General features: G+C 44.1%; 1 protein-coding gene across 2 annotated transcripts in view; it reads right to left on the bottom strand.

The window, feature by feature from the left end:
- The window catches only part of VAT1L (vesicle amine transport 1 like), a 202,636-nt gene that overhangs the window by 105,889 nt on the left and 77,677 nt on the right, over positions 1-19,070 (bottom strand). For both annotated transcript variants that reach the window (XM_025370417.1, XM_025370415.1), the window contains exons 5-7: positions 11,064-11,167; positions 8,730-8,785; positions 3,190-3,384 (exon numbers count right to left, since the gene is read on the bottom strand). In XM_025370417.1, the coding sequence (XP_025226202.1) occupies positions 3,190-3,384; positions 8,730-8,785; positions 11,064-11,167 (355 nt within the window). The remainder of the gene's footprint in view (positions 1-3,189; positions 3,385-8,729; positions 8,786-11,063; positions 11,168-19,070) is intronic.

Genomic DNA, 19,070 nt, shown 5'->3' with positions numbered 1-19,070 from the left:
AACATGCATGGTGCTGAAGCTTGAGTGGAGGAGGTGAGGTTGAAGGAGGAGGTGAGGGTAATGGATGGGCAGGAGTCAGACAGTGCAGGGCCCTACAGACCTCAACAAGGAATTTAGACTGCACTTCAGGAAGCCGTGGGAGGATTTTAAGCTAGGTTAGACAAGATCTGGTTTAGGTATTTCTTGAGTCCACCCAGCTTAGATGACAGAGCTAAGAATAAAGATGGAAGAAGTATGTTCAAGGTAAAGTCCCAGACTTGCTTGCATATAATCCATGACTCAGTCAAGCAAGCTGCCAGCCTTAGCTTTCTCATCTCTCGTTACTGCTGGTCCTGAGTACCTTTGCTCTGCATCCTTAGTGGACTCAGTCTTTGAACCAGTGCTGACAACCCCAGCATGCATGGAGCTCCATTTCCCCCAGCACTGAGGGTTGGAGATGAGTCTTGCTGCCTCATGTGCACCATCTGTGCCTGGTCAGACCCTCCTTAATGCTAGCTGAGCTTTCCCATTGGGAGGCTTCCTGGTCTGTAGTGAGCAGCTTATCCTATTCCTTAGCTGGATTGAGATCTTCCTTGAATATCAGACTTCTGTAGTTGCCTAGTTGCCCAGGATCCTGCCTGGCAATTTCAGCTTCTGTCCTGATGGATAACACCCTTGGGACCAGGAGGTGGCACCTCCTGACTCTGAACCTATAGCAGCCCCCATGCTGCTTAGAGTAAAACCCAAATTTCCATCCAGCCCTTGCTAACCTACTCAGAGTCTCCTTGTACCATTCCCTCCTTGGCTCACAATAATCCACCTTTGGGATTTACCAAAATCTTTTGTTCCTCACCCCTTTGTTTTTGGGGGTCTCCTTGTGTAGAATTCTCTCCCTTTAGTTTCTTGCCTCCTTCATGTTCCAGCTCACATGATACCTACTCAGATAAACCTTCCCTCTTTAAAGTTTCTCTACAGCATGCATTCTCAATAAGCATGGTGTCACCCTAGTGGGGTGAACATTGGCTCTTGGAAGATAAAAAAAAATTACTCTTTTAATATACAAAATACAGACATACATACAGGACATTAACACACACATACTTGCACATACACACACATATGGTAGTAAAACTTCATGAGTTTATTGATTAGGCAAAATAATATCTAAAAAGTCTGTTTAGAGGAGCAACAATGAAAAATAAGTTAAGCAACATTGCTCTGTAGAAACTAAGTCTCCCCTTTCCTGTCACCAACATATATCCTAATTTATCTCCTTCTAAGAACTTACTATGACAGGCAACAACCTTGCTTATTGTATTTCAGTATTTCCTATCTCCTCCTACTCCTCTGAATGGAAACTCCCTGAAGTCTTGGGATCTTGGCCATTTGTTCATCATTGTGTCTCCAGCATTTGCTCAGTACTGGGCACACAGTAGTTGTTCAATAAATATTTGGTGGTTCAATTACCATTGTAACCAAGGGGTGATTTCAAATACTAGAACAAGAACCCACTGGGCCAAGTGGACTCCTCTTGGATTTCAATTCTCACTTAAATGCTGCCAGATTTGTTGGGTCCTTTTGGACCCTGAGTTCAAGTATAAGTCACCTTCTCTGGCCCATGGACAAGTTAATCTCTTATCTTTTTTCTTGATGATTCCCAGTTTTCTCTCCTTCCTAACCACTGAGAACCCAGTAACCAGGTAGCCCAGCCCTTTCCCTATTCCATTGAGATATGATAGTGAATACCATACGGGTGTCTGACTCATTGAATTAAAAACATTTAAAGAAAATTATAGCAATAGGCTAGCTGTACTGGCAATTACACAGCAGAAGGCATGCACAATTATCTGATTTGATTTAGCACTAAATTGAATCACAGAGAGCATCTGCAATAGAAAAAAGACTGGAAGGAAGCAAACCAAAATGTTAACAATGTTATCCTTCTCTGGAATGTGGACTTGCAGTTTATTTTCTCCTTAAGTTTCTGGTTAATTGAGGAATTTCTGTAATGCGCATTTATTTTATCTTAAAAAACAAACAAGGTTTTTGGTGGCTAAAGGTTTTAAGTCCATCCATGACACTGCAGTATTAAAGAGAGATATAGGCATATTCCTGGTCCATTGATCTAGGACCAGTTGTATTTGAATATACAGTGACCCCCAAAGAGCCTTTCTAGTGGTATTTCTGTGCTTAGAGAAGCCACTGGATTTGGGCCAATGTAATCATTTAGGCAAACAGACACAGCCTTCTTGCCAGAAGCACACCCACTAGAACGTTCATACTTGTTATTTTTTTAAAGATATTTGTGACTTGCAAAAGTACAACAAAGTAATTATACCATAAGGCCCTTCCCTCAGACAAAATGCAAAACAATAAAAAAAAAATTCTCACATATTTTAAAATATTTTTCAGGGGTTTCATGGCTCCCTGAAGCCAAGGTTACAAAATCCTGACTTAGGCTTCTTAGTGAAATGCCTCTTAAAATCCAGGCCACATCTCTTCATTTCTTCTGCTAGCTGCCATTAACTGATTTACCAACTGCCCAAACCTTCCCCTTACTTGAAGGATTTTCTAGACCCTACCTCCTCCTAGCAAGGGTCATATGAACCAATACAAGCAGTTCATGTTCCAGTATCCTTCAAGGCTCCATTAGGGGTTCTGAATGTCCTTGTGATCAAGGAATGCTTTCAAATACTATAACTTTTGGAAGATCAACTAATAAAAAGGCTCCATCCAACATTAGACCCAACAATTCAGTAGTAATTCCAAAGTCCATGGTGATAGCTAATATCTCATCGGGGCTCAAGGCACCCAGCTGAGCACACAAATCTTTTCAACTCAGAGCCACTATCTGCTCTGACATTCATCTCTTATGTACTCAAAAGGTGACAATAATATATGATGCCTCAACAATGTATACACGCTGTTGTAACCACACCAAATTATAGACATCCATAAAAATTTGGTGGCCTTACCTGGGAAAGGTTCATAGTACAAATGGTGTGATGAGGCACGTGGTTTGCAAATCACCAAAGAACTTAAAGTATTTCCTATATCCAAAGTACTATTCTATGGTACAGGTGACTTTTAGGACCCTCATTTAAAACAAACTCATCTGGGAAAAAAATCATTTAGTAGAAGATTGTATTTGGCTGCCCAAACCTTCCTGAGTTAAAGAGTTTATCTTCAGAGGAAAAGCACCATTCTTACCTCCTCCAGAGCCCACAAGGAGTCCACCACAGGCTTGATCTTCTTCTGGTTGTAGAGCCCTATGAGTTTTTCCACCACTCCCCGAATGAGGCCCGCCCGGCCTTGTTTGAAGAGCAGATTTAAAAGGGAAAACCCCGCGATGACTTTGTTCTCCTCGTACAGCTTGATGGGGTTCACCTTCTCCACCTGCCACCACTGCAAAGAGAGGTGGTGTATCGGGTTATAGGAACTCAATACCAGGATTAAGGCTACATTTGCAGCATTGCTGATGTCATCAGCGACTACAGGGGGAGCATGGGGCTGCAGCTTAGCAGACTCCACTGGCCAAGGGGTTGCTCTTGATGGTGAATTTTATTTTTTATTTTTATTTTTTGAGATGGAGTCTTGCTCTGTCACCCAGGCTGGAGTGCAGTGGCATGATCTCAGTTCTCTGCAACCTCTGCCTCCCAAGTTCAAGCAATTCTCTGCCTCAGCCTCCTGAGTAGCTGGGATTACAGGCACCTGCCATCATGCCCAGCTAATTTTTGTATTTTTGGCAGAGACGGGGTTTCACCATCTTGGCCAGGCTGGTCTTGAACTCCTGACCTCGTGATCCACCTACCTTGGACAGTGGTATATTTTTTTTAAAGCATATATTTTGCTAGGCACTGTTGCAAGTACATGGGAAGCCATAGATAGTGATGCTTATGAGACGCTCAGGTCTAAGTGGGAGAGAGAGATCAAAACTAACTACAAGGCCACATGTAGTTGAAACATTAAGCACACGGTCAGGATCATCAGCTTCGGAGTTGAACTGTTGCTCTACAATGTTCTGTTATTAAGTGTAAAGCACTCGGCTCAGTGAATGGTGGTGGTGATGATGGGGTTGTTAAAGGAAGTAGGATGGCAGAAAAGTTTACACAGTGTGGTGGGGGACATGACTGAGGTGGCCTCTCTGACTGCAGGAGCAGCTTTCCTGGGGGAGTGGCTATGACAAGGCTAAATCTGGGGAGGTGGGTAGGGATCCATTGGATAAAGAAGAGGGAGGAGGGGTGATTTAGGAAGAAGGGACAGCATGAAGAAATGATGAGGTCAAACTGTTGGGACTGAATCAGTGGTTCTGAACTGGCATAGTTTTGTCCCCAACCTTGGGTAGAAGCCAGGGATGCAACTAAACATCCCACAATGCTCAGGACAAAGAATATTCACAGCAAAGAATAATCTACAACAAAGAATTACCCAGCCCCAAATATCCATAGCACTAAAGCCGAGATACCCTGGACTAAAATTCTGGGTGAAATACCTACAAACTATTCAGTGTGGCCATCTCTTTTCCAGTCTCTCATCTCCTCCCTTCAAGTATCAAAATAAGTAAATAATCCACTAGAAACCTAGAGAAATGGGGATCCAACTGCTTTGTTGTGATTTAATTGCTTTTCCTTTGGTGCTGGTTATAGGTTAGAAATCCAAATGTCCAGTTTCTGGGGGATTCTAGGAGATAAGATGTTCAATATCATTTCAATACAGGATGCAAAGAGGAATGTGATGGGCATTTAGAAACATTGATAGTATTTATGTTATCATTGAGTTCATTTATATCCTCTTTCCAAAAAGAATTAAGGAGACTGACTAAAGTGAAATTTTTTATTTTTTTAAATTGGGAAGCTTATGTCATTAGGAGAATAAGCATGGAAAAGATAGGGTGAAAACAATGATGAGGTTCATATAAAAAAATATTTACAAAAGCACATTTGGAGAGGGCTGGGGGACCAAGAAGAGCCACACATTTGACCTTAGGTTTCTTAGGTTCCAATTTTGATGGTCTTACCTGGCAAGGGTTCGTGGCACAGATAGTGTGGTGAGGCACATGGTTTGCAAACCACCAAATAACTTAAAGTATTCCTTACATCCAAAATACTATTCCACGGGACAGTGATTTTTAGGACCCTCATTGAAAACAAACCAACTTGGGAAATACAGCAAATATAGAAAAATAATAACTTGCCTCACAGTGTATCTGCAATGCCTCAGTGAATGTTTGTGGAATGAATGCTTGCTGCAAATGTACACTTGCTGCACAGTTGTGGTTAAGAAGGTTTTAGAGCTGAATGCCTAGTTTTGAATCTCAGCTTTGTCACTCATGAGCTGTGTGACTTTAGGCAAATCTCTTAACTTCTCTGTGCTCAGTTTCCTCACTGATCCCCACGGGGTGGTTATGAGGAGTAAATGTGTTAATGCATATGAAGTGCTTAGCATCGTGTCTGCCACATACGAGGTGCTCTATAAACATACGCCATTTTTCTTATCTTAATTTGAACAAGATGTTTTTGGTTTAGTGAATAAGAGCTCCAAATATGGAGTCAGATTGCTCTGTAAATGTTAACTTCCTCTATGAGTATCATCATCGTTATGGTGTGAAAGAAAATGGCATGTTTGGCAAATAGTGAGGCATAAACTCTGCAGCAATTTTAAGATGCAACATCATTAAGATAGCTGAGTGGGAAATTCCTGTATAATTCCCGTCGACCTTCAATTTCTAAGCCTCTCTTGAATACATGCAAAATTTTTTTTCTAGAACTTTTCAGAGCAAAGTTCCACCTCTTGGTAGGCCCTCTCTTCAGTTTTCTTCCAAATGACCCTTAGTGTTTGAGCAGGCCTCTGAAAGAAAACATCCTCATTCTTGACCTCCAGGTACAAAGCGTTCTGGTAATAGGAACCCCTGCTTTGGGCAGAGGAATCTCCATCTCCATCCTGGCTGTGCATTTATGAATGCCTTCGTTGAGCATGGGCACACTGCAATTATTTCATTAACAGTGTGTGCTGGGATTGTGCATTTAGGGGAGAAAGGGAAAACACTTCTTACAATTGTATGTAATTTGGGACCAGTGTGGTTACCCACAGCAGTCTGTCAACATCATGTTAATTACAGTCACAGCAACACAGCAGCTGTGCATGGCACAAAGCCTGTCTTCAGGGGACACACTCCAGACAGCATCCTTCATTATACTCCATTCTTACTCCTCCTGTAGGTTCTGTAGTCAGGATGATCCTTGACCTATATTTTAAAGCCCAAACGCATAGAGAGGACCTTTGATTCGAATCTCACAAGTGCAGGGAGTTATTATCCATTCCAGAATGTTTGGAGCTGAAGTTTCTGGCAGCCAATGTTGGCACTTTGAGAGCATATGAATACCCTATAGTGCCACACTTCGAATGAATTCCAAACTCCTTACCATACTTTTCCCTGACCACTTTGTTTTAATTGCCTCCATCCACCCTGCTATTTTCTATTTTAGCACTCAATTTTTATCCCCTTCAGAGGTTTAGTAGCCATTTATAATCATGTTATTAACACATCTTGCTTATTTTGGGTTCGTCTCCCTCATTAGTATATAAGAACCAAAAAGACCCAAAGTGCATCTATCTTCTTTACTGTGATAGCCTGGTGCTTGGCACAATACCAAAAACAGCAGGTGCTCAGAAAATGCTTGTCAAGTGAGTGGATCAATCGATGCTGCACTGACACATAGAAGTCCAAAAGTAGAGGGGGCTAAAACAAACCCTTGTGAAAAGTAGCAATCCCCTGTTGGGAAGGGGTAAAAATGAAAGTTCCTGCCATTTGACCCAGCAGTCCCACTACTGGGTATATATCCAAAAGAAAGTAAATCGTTCTATCAAAAGGATACATGCACCTGTATATTCATTGCCATTCTATTCACAATAGCAAACACATGGAATCAACCTAGGTGCCCATCAATGGTGGACTGAATAAAGAAAACGTGAGACATACACCATGGAATACTATGCAGCCATAAAAAAGAATGGAATCATGTCTTTGCAGCAACATGGATGCAGCTGGAGCCCATTTCCTAATGAAATTAATGTAGAAACATAAAACCAAATAAGGAATATTGGCTGGTGCTGGGGTACTGGTGGTTCATTTCAAAGAAGAGAAGGAATTTGGACTGGGAAAGGAGTGCTGAAATGATATTTTAATTTAATTTAATTTAATTTAATTTAACTTAACTTCATTTTTAGATGGAGTCTCGCTCTGTCACCCAGGCTGGAGTGCAGTGGCACAATCTCAGCTCATGGCAAGCTCTGCCTCCCAGGTTCACGCCATTCTCCTGCCTCAGCCTCCCAAGTAGCTGGGGCTACAGGTGTCCGCCACCATGCCCGGCTAATTTTTTTTGTATTTTTAGTAGAGACGGGGTTTCACCATGTTAGCCAGGATGGTCTTGATCTCCTGACCTCGTGATCCGCCCGCCTCGGGCTTCCAAAGTGCTGGGATTACAGGCGTGAGCCACTGCGCCTGGCCGAAATGATATTTTAAAAATTAAGTTTGGCCGGGTGCAATGGATCACGCCTATAATCCCAACACTTTAGGAGGATGAGGCAAGCTGATTTCTTGAACCCAGGAATTCGAAACCAGCCTGGGTAACAGGGTGAAACCTTGTCTCCACCAAAATAATAAATAAATTAGCCGGGTGTAGTGGCAGGCACCTGTAATCCCAGCTACTTGGGAGGCTGAAACAGGAGGGTTGCTAGAGTTCAGGAGGCGGAGGTTGCAGTGAGCCAAGATCACGCCACTACACTCCAACCTGGGTGCAGAGAGCTAAACTCTGTCTCAAAAAGGTTCAAGCCCACATTAGTATAATTCTAGCAAGTATAGCTCCAGATAGGAAGATAGATCGGAGTCAATTCATAGTGAGGTGAATGCCCAGGGATATTGCTTCGCAATGGCTGACAAACTAACCACCATATTTAAAGCATGATCACCCAAGAGAGTGGTTCATGAGCTTGCCCAAGTGTACAAGTCACCCCAGAATCTTGTTAAGGTCATAGGGTCCTCATTTCTATCTCCAGTTCAAGAGGATGGGGACACAGATCTCCAGTACCCCAGAGACCTAGTCAGAAAGTGGCCAAGTGAAAGGCTGGCCTCTCTATGGAGCAAAGAAAATGCGCTAATGTTAAGTTCATTTTTGACCAATGATTAAAGACACCAACACTTAAGCAATTTTGACTGAAAGTTGAAGCTTTCTTGAGTTTCACTGACACTCCCACGTTTCTGTTTCATTTAGACAAAAGTAGTCTAAATTCTGGTCCTGTCCATTTGCAGGGAGCAGGGCAGGAGTGCAGGCTTTATTGGAAATGAATGATGAACATGAAAGACAAGATTAAGTCAATGCCTTATGATAGAAGAGCTCACAGCTGGGTGTGGTGGCTCCCGTCTGTAATCCCAGCACTTTGGGAGGCCGAGGTAGGCGGATCACGAGGACACATTGAGACCATCCTGGTCAACATGGTGAAACCCCATCTCTACTAAAAATACAAAAATTAGCTGGGCGTGGTGGTGTGTGCCTGTAATCTCAGCTACTAGGGAGGCTGAGGCAGGAGAATTGCTTGAACCAGTCGGAGGTTGCAGTGAGCCGAGATCATGCCATTGTACTCCAGTCTGGCAACAGAATGGGACTCCGTCTCAAAAAAAAAAAAAAACAAGAAGCTCACAACGTGTGAATCAACATGCCACAACAGTACGTCAGATGTGCCTGGATACTTACTGATTTTGCAAAGCTGAAGAAGCTCTTGGTCTCTCCAGTTACCATGTTGGATGAGCCTGAAAATGAAAGATTCCCTCATTAAGCAATTGCTAATGAAAATTGACATCTCTTGTTATGCATGAAAAAAATGGCAATTGTTTGGTCCGGAACTGGCAAAATCTTGAAAACAAATTTAATTAAGCCTTGGCAAAGTGAGGGGAATGAGAATGAGGCATCAAGTTGACTATTTTAGCTAAGTGTCCCTAATCAAAGAGAAAGTGACGTTTCTCATGGTGACCGTTTCATTACTTTGAAAAATTGGGCATGTAGCAAAAATATGATGTAGGCCAACATTTGAATAAAATATGAGTTGCCGAAATGTCTCTTTAGGTCTGTTCTTTGAGACTGAGAAGGGAGCTCCTTAGTGAACCTTTTTTGTGATTCTGAATTTGATTCCCTAGCAAATGAGGAGCTTGGGGCTCTGACCTGGGCTGGGTACCTAACTGGTGGGAGATGTGGAGCAGAGTTAGACTATAGATGGATTGGAAAAAATGGGTATAGAAGCTTGCAGATGAGAATGAAAAGAGGCCCAGGGACCAAGAAAATGGTGTGACCCATGTGTCAGCTCCAAAGAGGTCTGAGACAAGTGGTATGAGAAACAGTTTTGCCAATTGGACAAGCAATATTCAGAGGGTAGATGGGAGGCGGAGTTGGGAAAGATTCCCTAAGATTCTCATGTGGAGAGAAAAGATCCTTTACAGGGTTTGGGGGCAGGGGAGAATGAGAGAGCTCTTAACAGTATGGGGAACATTCAAGTACCATACAGGTGCTTTTTCAACGACTTTCCTGCCTTGTCTCCAAAGATTTGGGAGTAAGTTCTTCTCAGAGAGGAGTTATTTAATAACATAATCATGTGTATTTTAAACTATTTAGCCTGGGTAAACTAGTAGCCAGTTACTAGGTTGGTGCATAAGTAATTATGGTTTTTGTCATGACTTTTAATGCCAAAGACCGCAATTATCCTTGCACCAACCTAATAGCGAACCATTGCTTCTGTTTTTGTGGGGTGAGTACCACAGGGCATCACAGTACTAGACTTCGATCAATTAGTGACCAAGTGATCAATGTAATGAATTCGATAATTGTGAACTACTCAAATTGAATAATCAAGTTGAATTTCACCAAAATGACATCATGAAACTGGGGCAAAAATAGAATTATTGGTAAGTGATAAGTAAGGATGACTACATCATCCATCTGCATTTGACTTACGTGTTAGTCATATCCGATATCCTTGCAATGTGCAGTGACTCTCATTGATAATAATAAGCTACACATCCACTTCAGAGGAAATACATGGCCATGATTGAAATTACTGGAACACTCCAGCAATGGGATGTTTACCTGCCTCTGGTGAGCTCGGCCTTCTTTCTGTTACAATGATCTGAAGATGACAAAAAGATGCTTGCATATTTATACCCCTGAAATATTTATTTTATAAGCTCTACAGGTAATAGCAGGGAATTAGTGTTTTTTTCTGAGTTACCCAGAATTAAGACTCTTCTGTTGTACCAACAGGGGACGAAGGTACCAAGAATCTCAAACGCTGGATAAATCCAATATTGTTTAGTGTCAGAATATGCCATTTAGCTTCAAATACTCCTACTTTAGTTTGTGGAGACTAATGTTTAAATTAGTTTGCATGCCTATGACAGAAGAGAAGAAAAAGAAGAGAGAAAGGAGGCCTTGGAGCCTCATTTTGCTGGAGAAAATCTTCTCCCGGTTGTTTTTCATACATCTCTTCCACTCCTAAGAGCATAGAAGTGAATGTAGAAAGAGATGGAAACAGACATGAGCTCCATCTATCCAGAGCTTCTGTCTTGAGTGGGATGCTCAGGAGTAGTTTAGGGGAAGAAGAGTGTGTACTTTGCAACTTCTCGAATAGTGAAGATCCTCCCTTAAAACCCGCATGTCCTAGCCACTCTCCCTCATCCTACTGTGGGTCCTTCATGCCTTCTTTATTTCTGAACTTCCTTTGAAGACCTTCCTATTTTCCACCTGTGCTACCTTCTACAAGTGATGCCCCGTAATGGTTCTACTCATATCAGTGACCACATTGGCTTGGTCTTGCTTTATCCCATTTGAAATAATAGGACCTAGGACAGAAGGCACACGTTATTTTACAACTGAAAAGAATTCACAGCAGTAGAAACATTATAGGAGACATTAAAAAAATGAAACACCCCCATCCCACTATCCCAACGTATCTGCACAATTCACTTTTCAGAGCCTTTGCAGGCGCACGTGCAGAGTTACCTATTGCCGACCACGTCCCTGATGCTGTTTTGCACTCACCGTATAAAATGTAGGTTCCCAAGGGTTTGAGAAGACTGAGACCTTTTCCAGTGTTGTCCCCACAGAGGCAATCCAAAACGATGTCCACGCCTTCAGCAGAGATTCTAAACGGTGAGAAGGCAAAGCAAAATTCTGTGACCTGTCAGGAGCCAGACCGCCAATCCCTTTCCTTTCCTGTGTCATACTGTTTGACTCCCAGATTAAGGAACCCTGAGAGTTCCAGGAGTAGCAACAAACAGGGCAGGAGCCCAAGAGGTGGATTTATCTTCCCGGATCCAATGATAAAAATGTCACAAAACTGGAGGCAGCTAAGAATCCGGCTGGTAGCTGGCGCTGGGAACCAGCCTGGGCTGGAGGAATGAACTTGGGGTCAGTGGGTCTGAGTTTGTATTTAGCGCCTTTACTCAAATTCTCTAGCTTTGGCTTTCTCCTTTGTAACGTGGAGCTGGTATGTTTCTTTGTGGTAAGAATGAAATGAGGTGACAAAAAAGGAGGCTCAGGCTTGCCACAGAACAGTCATTCGGTACCTCCAGTTAGCAACTGCTATGTGCAGAGCAAGGATTAGTTGCTAGCTCTGTTCAAGGTGCTGGAGGTAGAGTGAACCAAACCAGTATGCTCCCTGTCTTCGTGGGACTGCTTCTCCAGCAGGGACTGGCCTTCCTACCTCCTAACTTCCTTTTACAGTGAAAAAATAAAGCATGTTAATGTAACTTGCAAGCTTCTTCTCTTCCTCCAATGTCCAGGTCTAACCTAAAACTAATGCTAAGAGGAAGAGGGTTAAATAGAGATGAACTTCCTCCAGCAATAGGAGGCTGTGGAGTAGAAAGAAGCCACGTTTGTACTGCATTAGACAAAGCATTTGTTGATCTCTTCTTCTATTTATTTATACATTCATTGATTCACTCACTCACTCAATAATGCATGTAAGCAACTTTTACTGGGCTCCCACTGTTAGAAGATATACAGGAGGAGCCTACAGAACACGAAGGCTCTGGAGATTGTGGGGAAGATATTCATGCCCACAGAGATCCTATTCTTGCAGATCCCTGCTCTGTTCGGACAAGAATGGCATTCCTTGTGTTTGCAAGTTTGCAGGATTAACTTATCTTGGCAAATATCTCAATTTTTCTACCCCCAAGTTCACCCTAGTAAAATTTAGGCATTGCAGCGTGTGTCAACAGCTGGGTCTTGTGTCCACAGTGTCACTAACTAGGAAACTGCACGCACATCTCCTGGGTGCGGAGACTAAGTCAGCTTCCCCATGCAGCTGAGTCTTTATGTGACTGTGCCCTTCAAAAGCCCTCATGTCATGTCCACAATCCAGCCCACTACCAAGGTGCGTCCAAAATGATCAGCTTAGCTTCCTGCCTAATAGAGCTCTTATCTGCACAGGGGTGTCCTCTTAAGTCTCACCTGAAAGTTCAAAACAAAGGAATTAGGACAGTGGATCTCAAACCAAAGTGTGCACTGTAATAACCCGCAGGGTTTATTAAAACGAAGATTGCAATCCTTCCCTTCTTCTCCGATTCTGTAGGCCTGTGATGGGGGTTTGCATTTCTAATGTTTGTTTCCAGGTGCTGCGGCTGCTGCTAATTCCAGCTCCACACTCTGAGAATTATCCATCTAAGCCAGTTACGAAGGAGCCAAACTGGCACTTCTTGTTTTGTTTGTTTGTTTGTTTGTTTTACAAATTAACTAATTTGTTCTGTAAATATCCAGCAGTGGGCACCGCACTAGGCACGGGAGGATGTAGTGTATTGCTTTCTCCTCTTTTTGGAGCGTATAAAAGGCACATATTCAAAAATAGTTACGCAAATAAACGTTAAGTTGAAATGTGGTCTCATGCCACTAAGGGCATGAATTGTGTAAATTGAGAATTTTTCCCAATCAGGGCTATCAGAGAGGCATCCCTGGGGAAGGGAAGGAGTTAAGTCGGTAAAGAGTGAAGGGAATAGTGTTCTAGGTAGAGGGAACAGCATGTGCAAAGGCCCTATGGTGGGAGGAAGACTGGGAAGTAGCCAGTGTGGCTGGAATATGAAAACAAAGGGGTGCTTGCTTTGAGGTTGGGCTTGAGAGGCAGGCCCGAGTTGAACCACACGGACTCTTGGTTGCTGGGCTTCAGGTTGGTGGTCAGGTCTTCACCTTGCATTATGGGCTGGGTAATTGTGCTCCTGTCTCCCTCACTTCTGCCAGGATCTGTTTTCTGCCACGTTTGCTCACTCTTGTGGGAGTGGGATCCTGCTATGTTTTTACCAGCCAGCCCTCCTGAGCCATCAAGTCATCCCAGTGAACTGCATTTCCCCAAGACCTCTCCCCTTGCCAGCAGGACGCCCACCTGAGGTCAGAAGCAGCCTCACCAATATTAGGCCATGCATACCTCCTGCTATACCCCTGATGGGTCTGCCCAGCCTTGAATTTTCATCCCCTGATGCTCCTCATATCTGCATTCTACTTGGCGGACCACATTCTCTCCCATGAACTGCCAGTCATATCTCCTTGTATTAGCCCCACCTTGACCTGTTGCTCTGTCTGCTGGACTCTGGTTCTGCAGAAAAGCAGGGCATGTCCATAGCCAGCAGTGTACTATAAACTCCTGTGCACTTCCCCATCTTCACCTCCCACCCACAGCTCAAGGCATTTGGCCTTTTGATTGTCCCTAGAACTTTCTGACCTCAGGGCCTTTGCACGTGCTGTCATCGCTGCCTGGACAGCCTTTCCTCTGCTCTCCTTAGAGCTGGCTCCTCATCCTTCAGATCTCACTCACATATCCTCCCAGAGGAGCTGTAACTAATCACTCCACCTGAAATGTATCTCCATTTTAGTTTCCTTAATACTTTAGTGTCTACACTGGAGATACTTTTTAGCACGTACCATAGGTTATAATTATTTATTTATTGACTTTCTTTTCCACCACAATTTAAGCCCCATGGAGCATGTCTGTGCTGCTTATAGTATCTGTAGCCCTTCTCTTCCTGCTGGATATAGTGTTGCTTCTCAAGAAATAGTGATTGACCAGAGGAATGCACAAGTGTTTCAATGACTGGGTAACCGAATGAATGAAACACGATGAAGAAAACAGTTTAAGACTGCTATTCTGTGTCTCTATATGTGCACTTCCTTGGAAAGGAAACTCACATTTCAGAACCCTCCTATATAACAGCTATTTCGTAATTAACCCTCACAAAAAGTCTATGAGGCAGGCATTTTAACTCCACTTTTTAAAAAGTGAAATCAAGGCTTACAGATGCAGCAATCTTGCCCAGGCTTACGTAACTAGCACAGCTGGAATTCAATTCTAGGCCTAGTTTAACTCCAAAGATGATGGCCTTTTCACCACTCTGAGTTTAAGACTTTAATAAATGTTCAAGCCAGTGTTGAGTATGGAAGCATCACTTTAGCAAGCAGCTCTGAGAAGCAGGCAATTTAATTTAGTCTTTGAAGAATTCAGGCTTAAATTTTGTCTTGAGATAAATACACATGCATTCAGAGTCTGATTACATTTGATCAAAGTTTGGCCTGGATCAAACATCTAGACCAAAAAATTTCTCTTTTCAAGCTGGTTGTCCCCCAGAGTTTATAGGAGAGACCCAAGTTCAGAGTCCCACAAATTTACCCTTAATTTCCAGCCACTGGATAACCATTTTCTGAGTGTTTACTGCATGCTAGGCACTGTGCATGCTGAGTTGGGAATACACAGAGAAGGCGGAAGTTTGCCATGACCATCCAGGAGCTCATGGGCTACAAGAGGAGACATCTATAAATGGATCAAACACAGAGTGATCACTGCTCCAATAGAGCAACTTACGAGCATTGGAAGATGACCCTCTGTTGAGGGTTGGCAGCAGAGGGAACCAGAGGGAACAGGATGTGCAAAGCCCTATGGTGGGAGGAAGACTGGGAAGCAGCCAGTGTGGCTGGACTATGAAAACAAAGGGCCGATTGCTTTGAGGTTGGGCTGGAGAGGCAGGTGGGAGTTGAACCACACGGACTCTTGGTTGGTGGGCTTCAGGTTGGTGGTCAGGTCTTCACCTTGCATTATGGGCTGAGTAATTGTGCTCCTGTCTCCCTCGCTTCTCCCTGGGTCTGTTTTCAGAGCAGAAATTGGCCAGGTGACAAAGGGAAGGCACTTCTCGGAGAATAGTATCACAGCTTGACCTAGGACAGTGAGAAGGCTTTGGGACACTAACCATGGCAATGAGGAGGCCCGGCCACTGGCTTCTTCTAGAAGGACCCTAAGACTGGCTATCACAACCAACAGCTAACATGGAGGTGGGTAGGCAGGGGAGAGGGGTGGCTCAAGGGCAACACAGCACTGGGCTTAGGAATATACATTTTATATCAGTGTTAAGCATTCACTTCTGCTACTTACATGCTGTATGACCTTAGGTGAGTTACTTAGCCTCTCTGTGCCTCAGTTTCCCCAACTGTGTAAGGGGATGATGGTGATAACACCTACGTTTTCTTTATGAAGCTTGAATGACTTGATGCAAATGAAGCACAGAGCCCAGCTCATGGTAAGCTCTGGGTCCATGGTAGCTTTGACTGATTACCATTTTTCAAAATGCCCCAACTTCAAGTCTTTTGGTTGGGAAAAGGGCATGAAAAGAAAGAGTATGCAAAACCTCTCCAACTCAACCTTCAGGGTGGGTGGAGACACCAGCCCAGAAATTACTAGAGTTGAGGCTTGATGCTCTTGACCTTCCGAAGAGAGTGTGCCACACTCTTGAGCGCTTACTATGTCGCAAGTAGAATGCTAAGAACTTCCTAAGTGTTTCATCATTGAGACTGGGTCTTGCTCTGTGGCCCAGGCTACATTTATGCCTCATGCTGATCCTCTGACTCTGGGGCCATCATTATCCCCATTTGATGGACAAGGAAAATGAGACTCAGTGAGGTCAGGTGACTCGCCCCAGGGCCCACTGCATAGAGTGGGAAGACCTTAGTTTGTTCCATCACATCTAGAAACAAGGCAAAGGCATCAAAGGCGAAGTAGGGTTTCGTAGGGTAAGTAGTAGCCAACCCCGAGGCGACTACCACTGTCACTTCTATGCCATGCAGGTACCTGGCAGGGATGAGCAAAGCTGGGGGGTGCTTCCTTGGGCTTAACACTAGAAGGAGACACTTGTGGGTCTCCTTCACATTCAGGCCACCTGCCCCCTTCCACACTTCTCTCTCAGTATTTCTACAGTTGAATCATGTGCATGTCTGGGGGTCAACAGAACCATAAATCCCCTCCTTCCTGCCATCATTGCATCCTTTTGAAGGTCAGTGGCCGGGTGGAGGGTGGGAGGAGGGAGAGAAATTGGATTCTGAGGGGGAGAAGTTGGGCAGAGGCAGATATCATTCTCAGGACCTGAGCGTGAGGATGCTTTTGCTCTTTCTGTCAAACCGTTCCAGCAGCTATTGCTCCTTTCAAGGGTAGAAATGTACCTTCGGGTAAGAATTTCAAAATTGAAAAGCGCTCCATCTCTGTTGAGTCATGACAAATCCAATAAAAGGATTGTACTGAACCGGACTCAGTTGGATCTATTTAGAATGTTCCTAGTCCCATAAGCAACCTTGGGACTAGCCCTGTCTCAGTTAACACCCACACTGAAAAGCACTGCAGTAGCCCTTTTAATGAAATAATCATGAAAATCACAAATGGAGCTGGAAGGCTCATCAGAGGAACAAGGACCATCCTCATCATTTCTGTGCCCCCCGACTCTGGTTTCTGGGGGTGTTCACCACTGCCTGCATATGTATAATTATTACATGAAAGCAAGGAAGGCAGGGCAGAAGGCCAAATGCAGCAATTCCTTTGTGTGTTTTTCCTGCTGCCATAAATCTCTGCGGATTTAAAAAGCAAACACAAATAGCCCCAGCTCGGGGATTATATGAGCCAAATTCAGCACAAGATATTTCAGAGTTGCTGATCCAAGACCTTCATGTCTGTCCTTCCTGTGTCCCCAGCCCCGGCCTCTGGATGGTGAATGCTGCCTCTTTCCTTCTTGATCACACAGATCAGGGAAGAATTTCTCTTGAGTGGCGGTAGGTTCCAACATAGCCAGTGCTGAGAGAGAAACCCTTTGACCTTGCCAAGAAACGAATTCTCCTCTATGGTGACGTTGCTGTCCAGCTGGGTCTTTGGCTCTCCACTCATTTTTCTCTTTCTGAATCCCTTTTTCTCAGAACTCATCTGTGCCACAGCTTTAACCATCACAGGATGAGACTATGTCCGAGTGCCTGGCACTTAGTAGGCTTTGTACAGGGTGCCAAGCACGGTGCCTGGTACACAATAGGCTTCTAATAGAGGACTGGACACAACGCCTACTCCACCATAGGCTTCTCACAGAGTGCCAAGCACAGCAGCCAGCACGTGACAGGTTTCTCACAGGGCACCAAGCCCAGTACTGATGTGTGGTAGGCTTCTTGGTAAGTGTTTACTATTAGTAGTTCCCATATGTACTTAGCAATACCACCTCCAGGAATCCCTTCTAGATCCCTTTGTCCCTATTCTCTCCAGGTGATTAGACTCTTATTAATTTCCACCAGTTTTAAAATAAGCTCCTATTACGTGCCAGGCATCATGCTAGAAATGCAGGAGTTCGGTCTGTTCTCTGCCTTTTCTGAGCTTATACCCCTTGGCTTCACCTATGACTGGAATCTGCAAGATTCAAGTCATTTGAACAATTAGCTGCTCCCTCTCGATCAGGAGTTTGAATCTTTCCTCTGAGGGCTTTGTGCTCCTTTGGCTAGAGATTGTGCTTTATTTCCGTTCCCTAACTTCCAGAGCCAGCTCACATCAGTCATTTGGAAAATGCTCGAAGTGGGTGGTTGTTTTTTTAAATCATTGAGACTGGGTCTTGTTCTGTTGCCCAGGCTGCAGTGCAGTGGCATGATCATAGCTCACTGCAGCCTCAAACTCCTAGGCTCAAGAGATCCTCCTGTCTCAGCCTCCCAAGTAGCTGGGACTACAGATGTATACCACTATACCCAACTAATTGTTTTTTAGAGATGGAAGTCTCATTATGTCGCCCAGGTTCGTCTCAAACTCCTGGCCCCAAGTGATCCTCCAGCCTTGGCTTCTTAAAGTGCTGGGATTATAGGCGTGAACTACCACACCCAGCCTAAGGGAGGGGCTTTGTACTCACTGGAGCTCCAGTCCCACTTTCCCAGGCCTGTTGTGCAGGCCCCCTGGAGTTCTCACTTTCACACTATATTTATCTTGTCTAAAGGAAGTCAAGCTTCCATTGCTCATTGTCTAATAACAACAAAAAGGAAAACAAGTCTTGGTCTCATCTTGCAGTATTTTCCCTAGTCACAGTCATTCTGTCTTGTTCTCCTTCAAAATCACTATAGGCACTGCCTCTCCCTTCCCCTTTCTGCTACTCATTCTCCTGATTTTGGAGATCTCTTCTCTTACTCATCCTGTACATGGCAGCCAGATCAGTTTTTTTTGTGGATTCGCCTTTCAAAACAGTGCTTAAGTGCTTCAAATCTGCAAGGAACTCTACATTTCTGACATAATGCAATGTTTACTCCATTTAAGAGCTTTCAAGGGCCTCATCAATCTAGCCCAGTTCTCCACTAGGGTCTGGAGACGTTTCATATTTTCATGACTTGAAGGGCAGGGGGGTGCTACTGGCATCTAATGGGTAGAGACCAGGGATGCTGCTCAACATCTGCAATGCACAAGGCGGTGCCCCCCCGACAGCAGAATGAGCCTGACCCAAATGTCCACAGTGCTGAGGTTGGAAGCTCTGATCTAACCCCATCCTACCATCTGAACACCTCACAAAACCTCAGCTCCCTGGCTGAGGAGCAAGCCGCCCTCACTTCCTTTGTGAGAGTAAGAGTGGGTGCTAGAAAGATCACAAACTCTGGAACTACAGCCACCCGGGACTGAGTCCCGTCACACCTATTTGTGTGACATTTACTTAACCAGGCTTGCCTTGCCTCCCTCTGAAAAATAAGCACAGTGTTTACTTCATAAAATGTGTAAGACCCCAAAGAGAGCTCCCACGT

Source organism: Theropithecus gelada, chromosome 20, assembly GCF_003255815.1.
Source record: "Theropithecus gelada isolate Dixy chromosome 20, Tgel_1.0, whole genome shotgun sequence".
In the NCBI taxonomy this organism is placed as follows: domain Eukaryota; kingdom Metazoa; phylum Chordata; class Mammalia; order Primates; family Cercopithecidae; genus Theropithecus; species Theropithecus gelada.
Note: the sequence above shows the minus strand (reverse complement) of the source record. Positions and strands in the feature narration are given on the sequence as shown.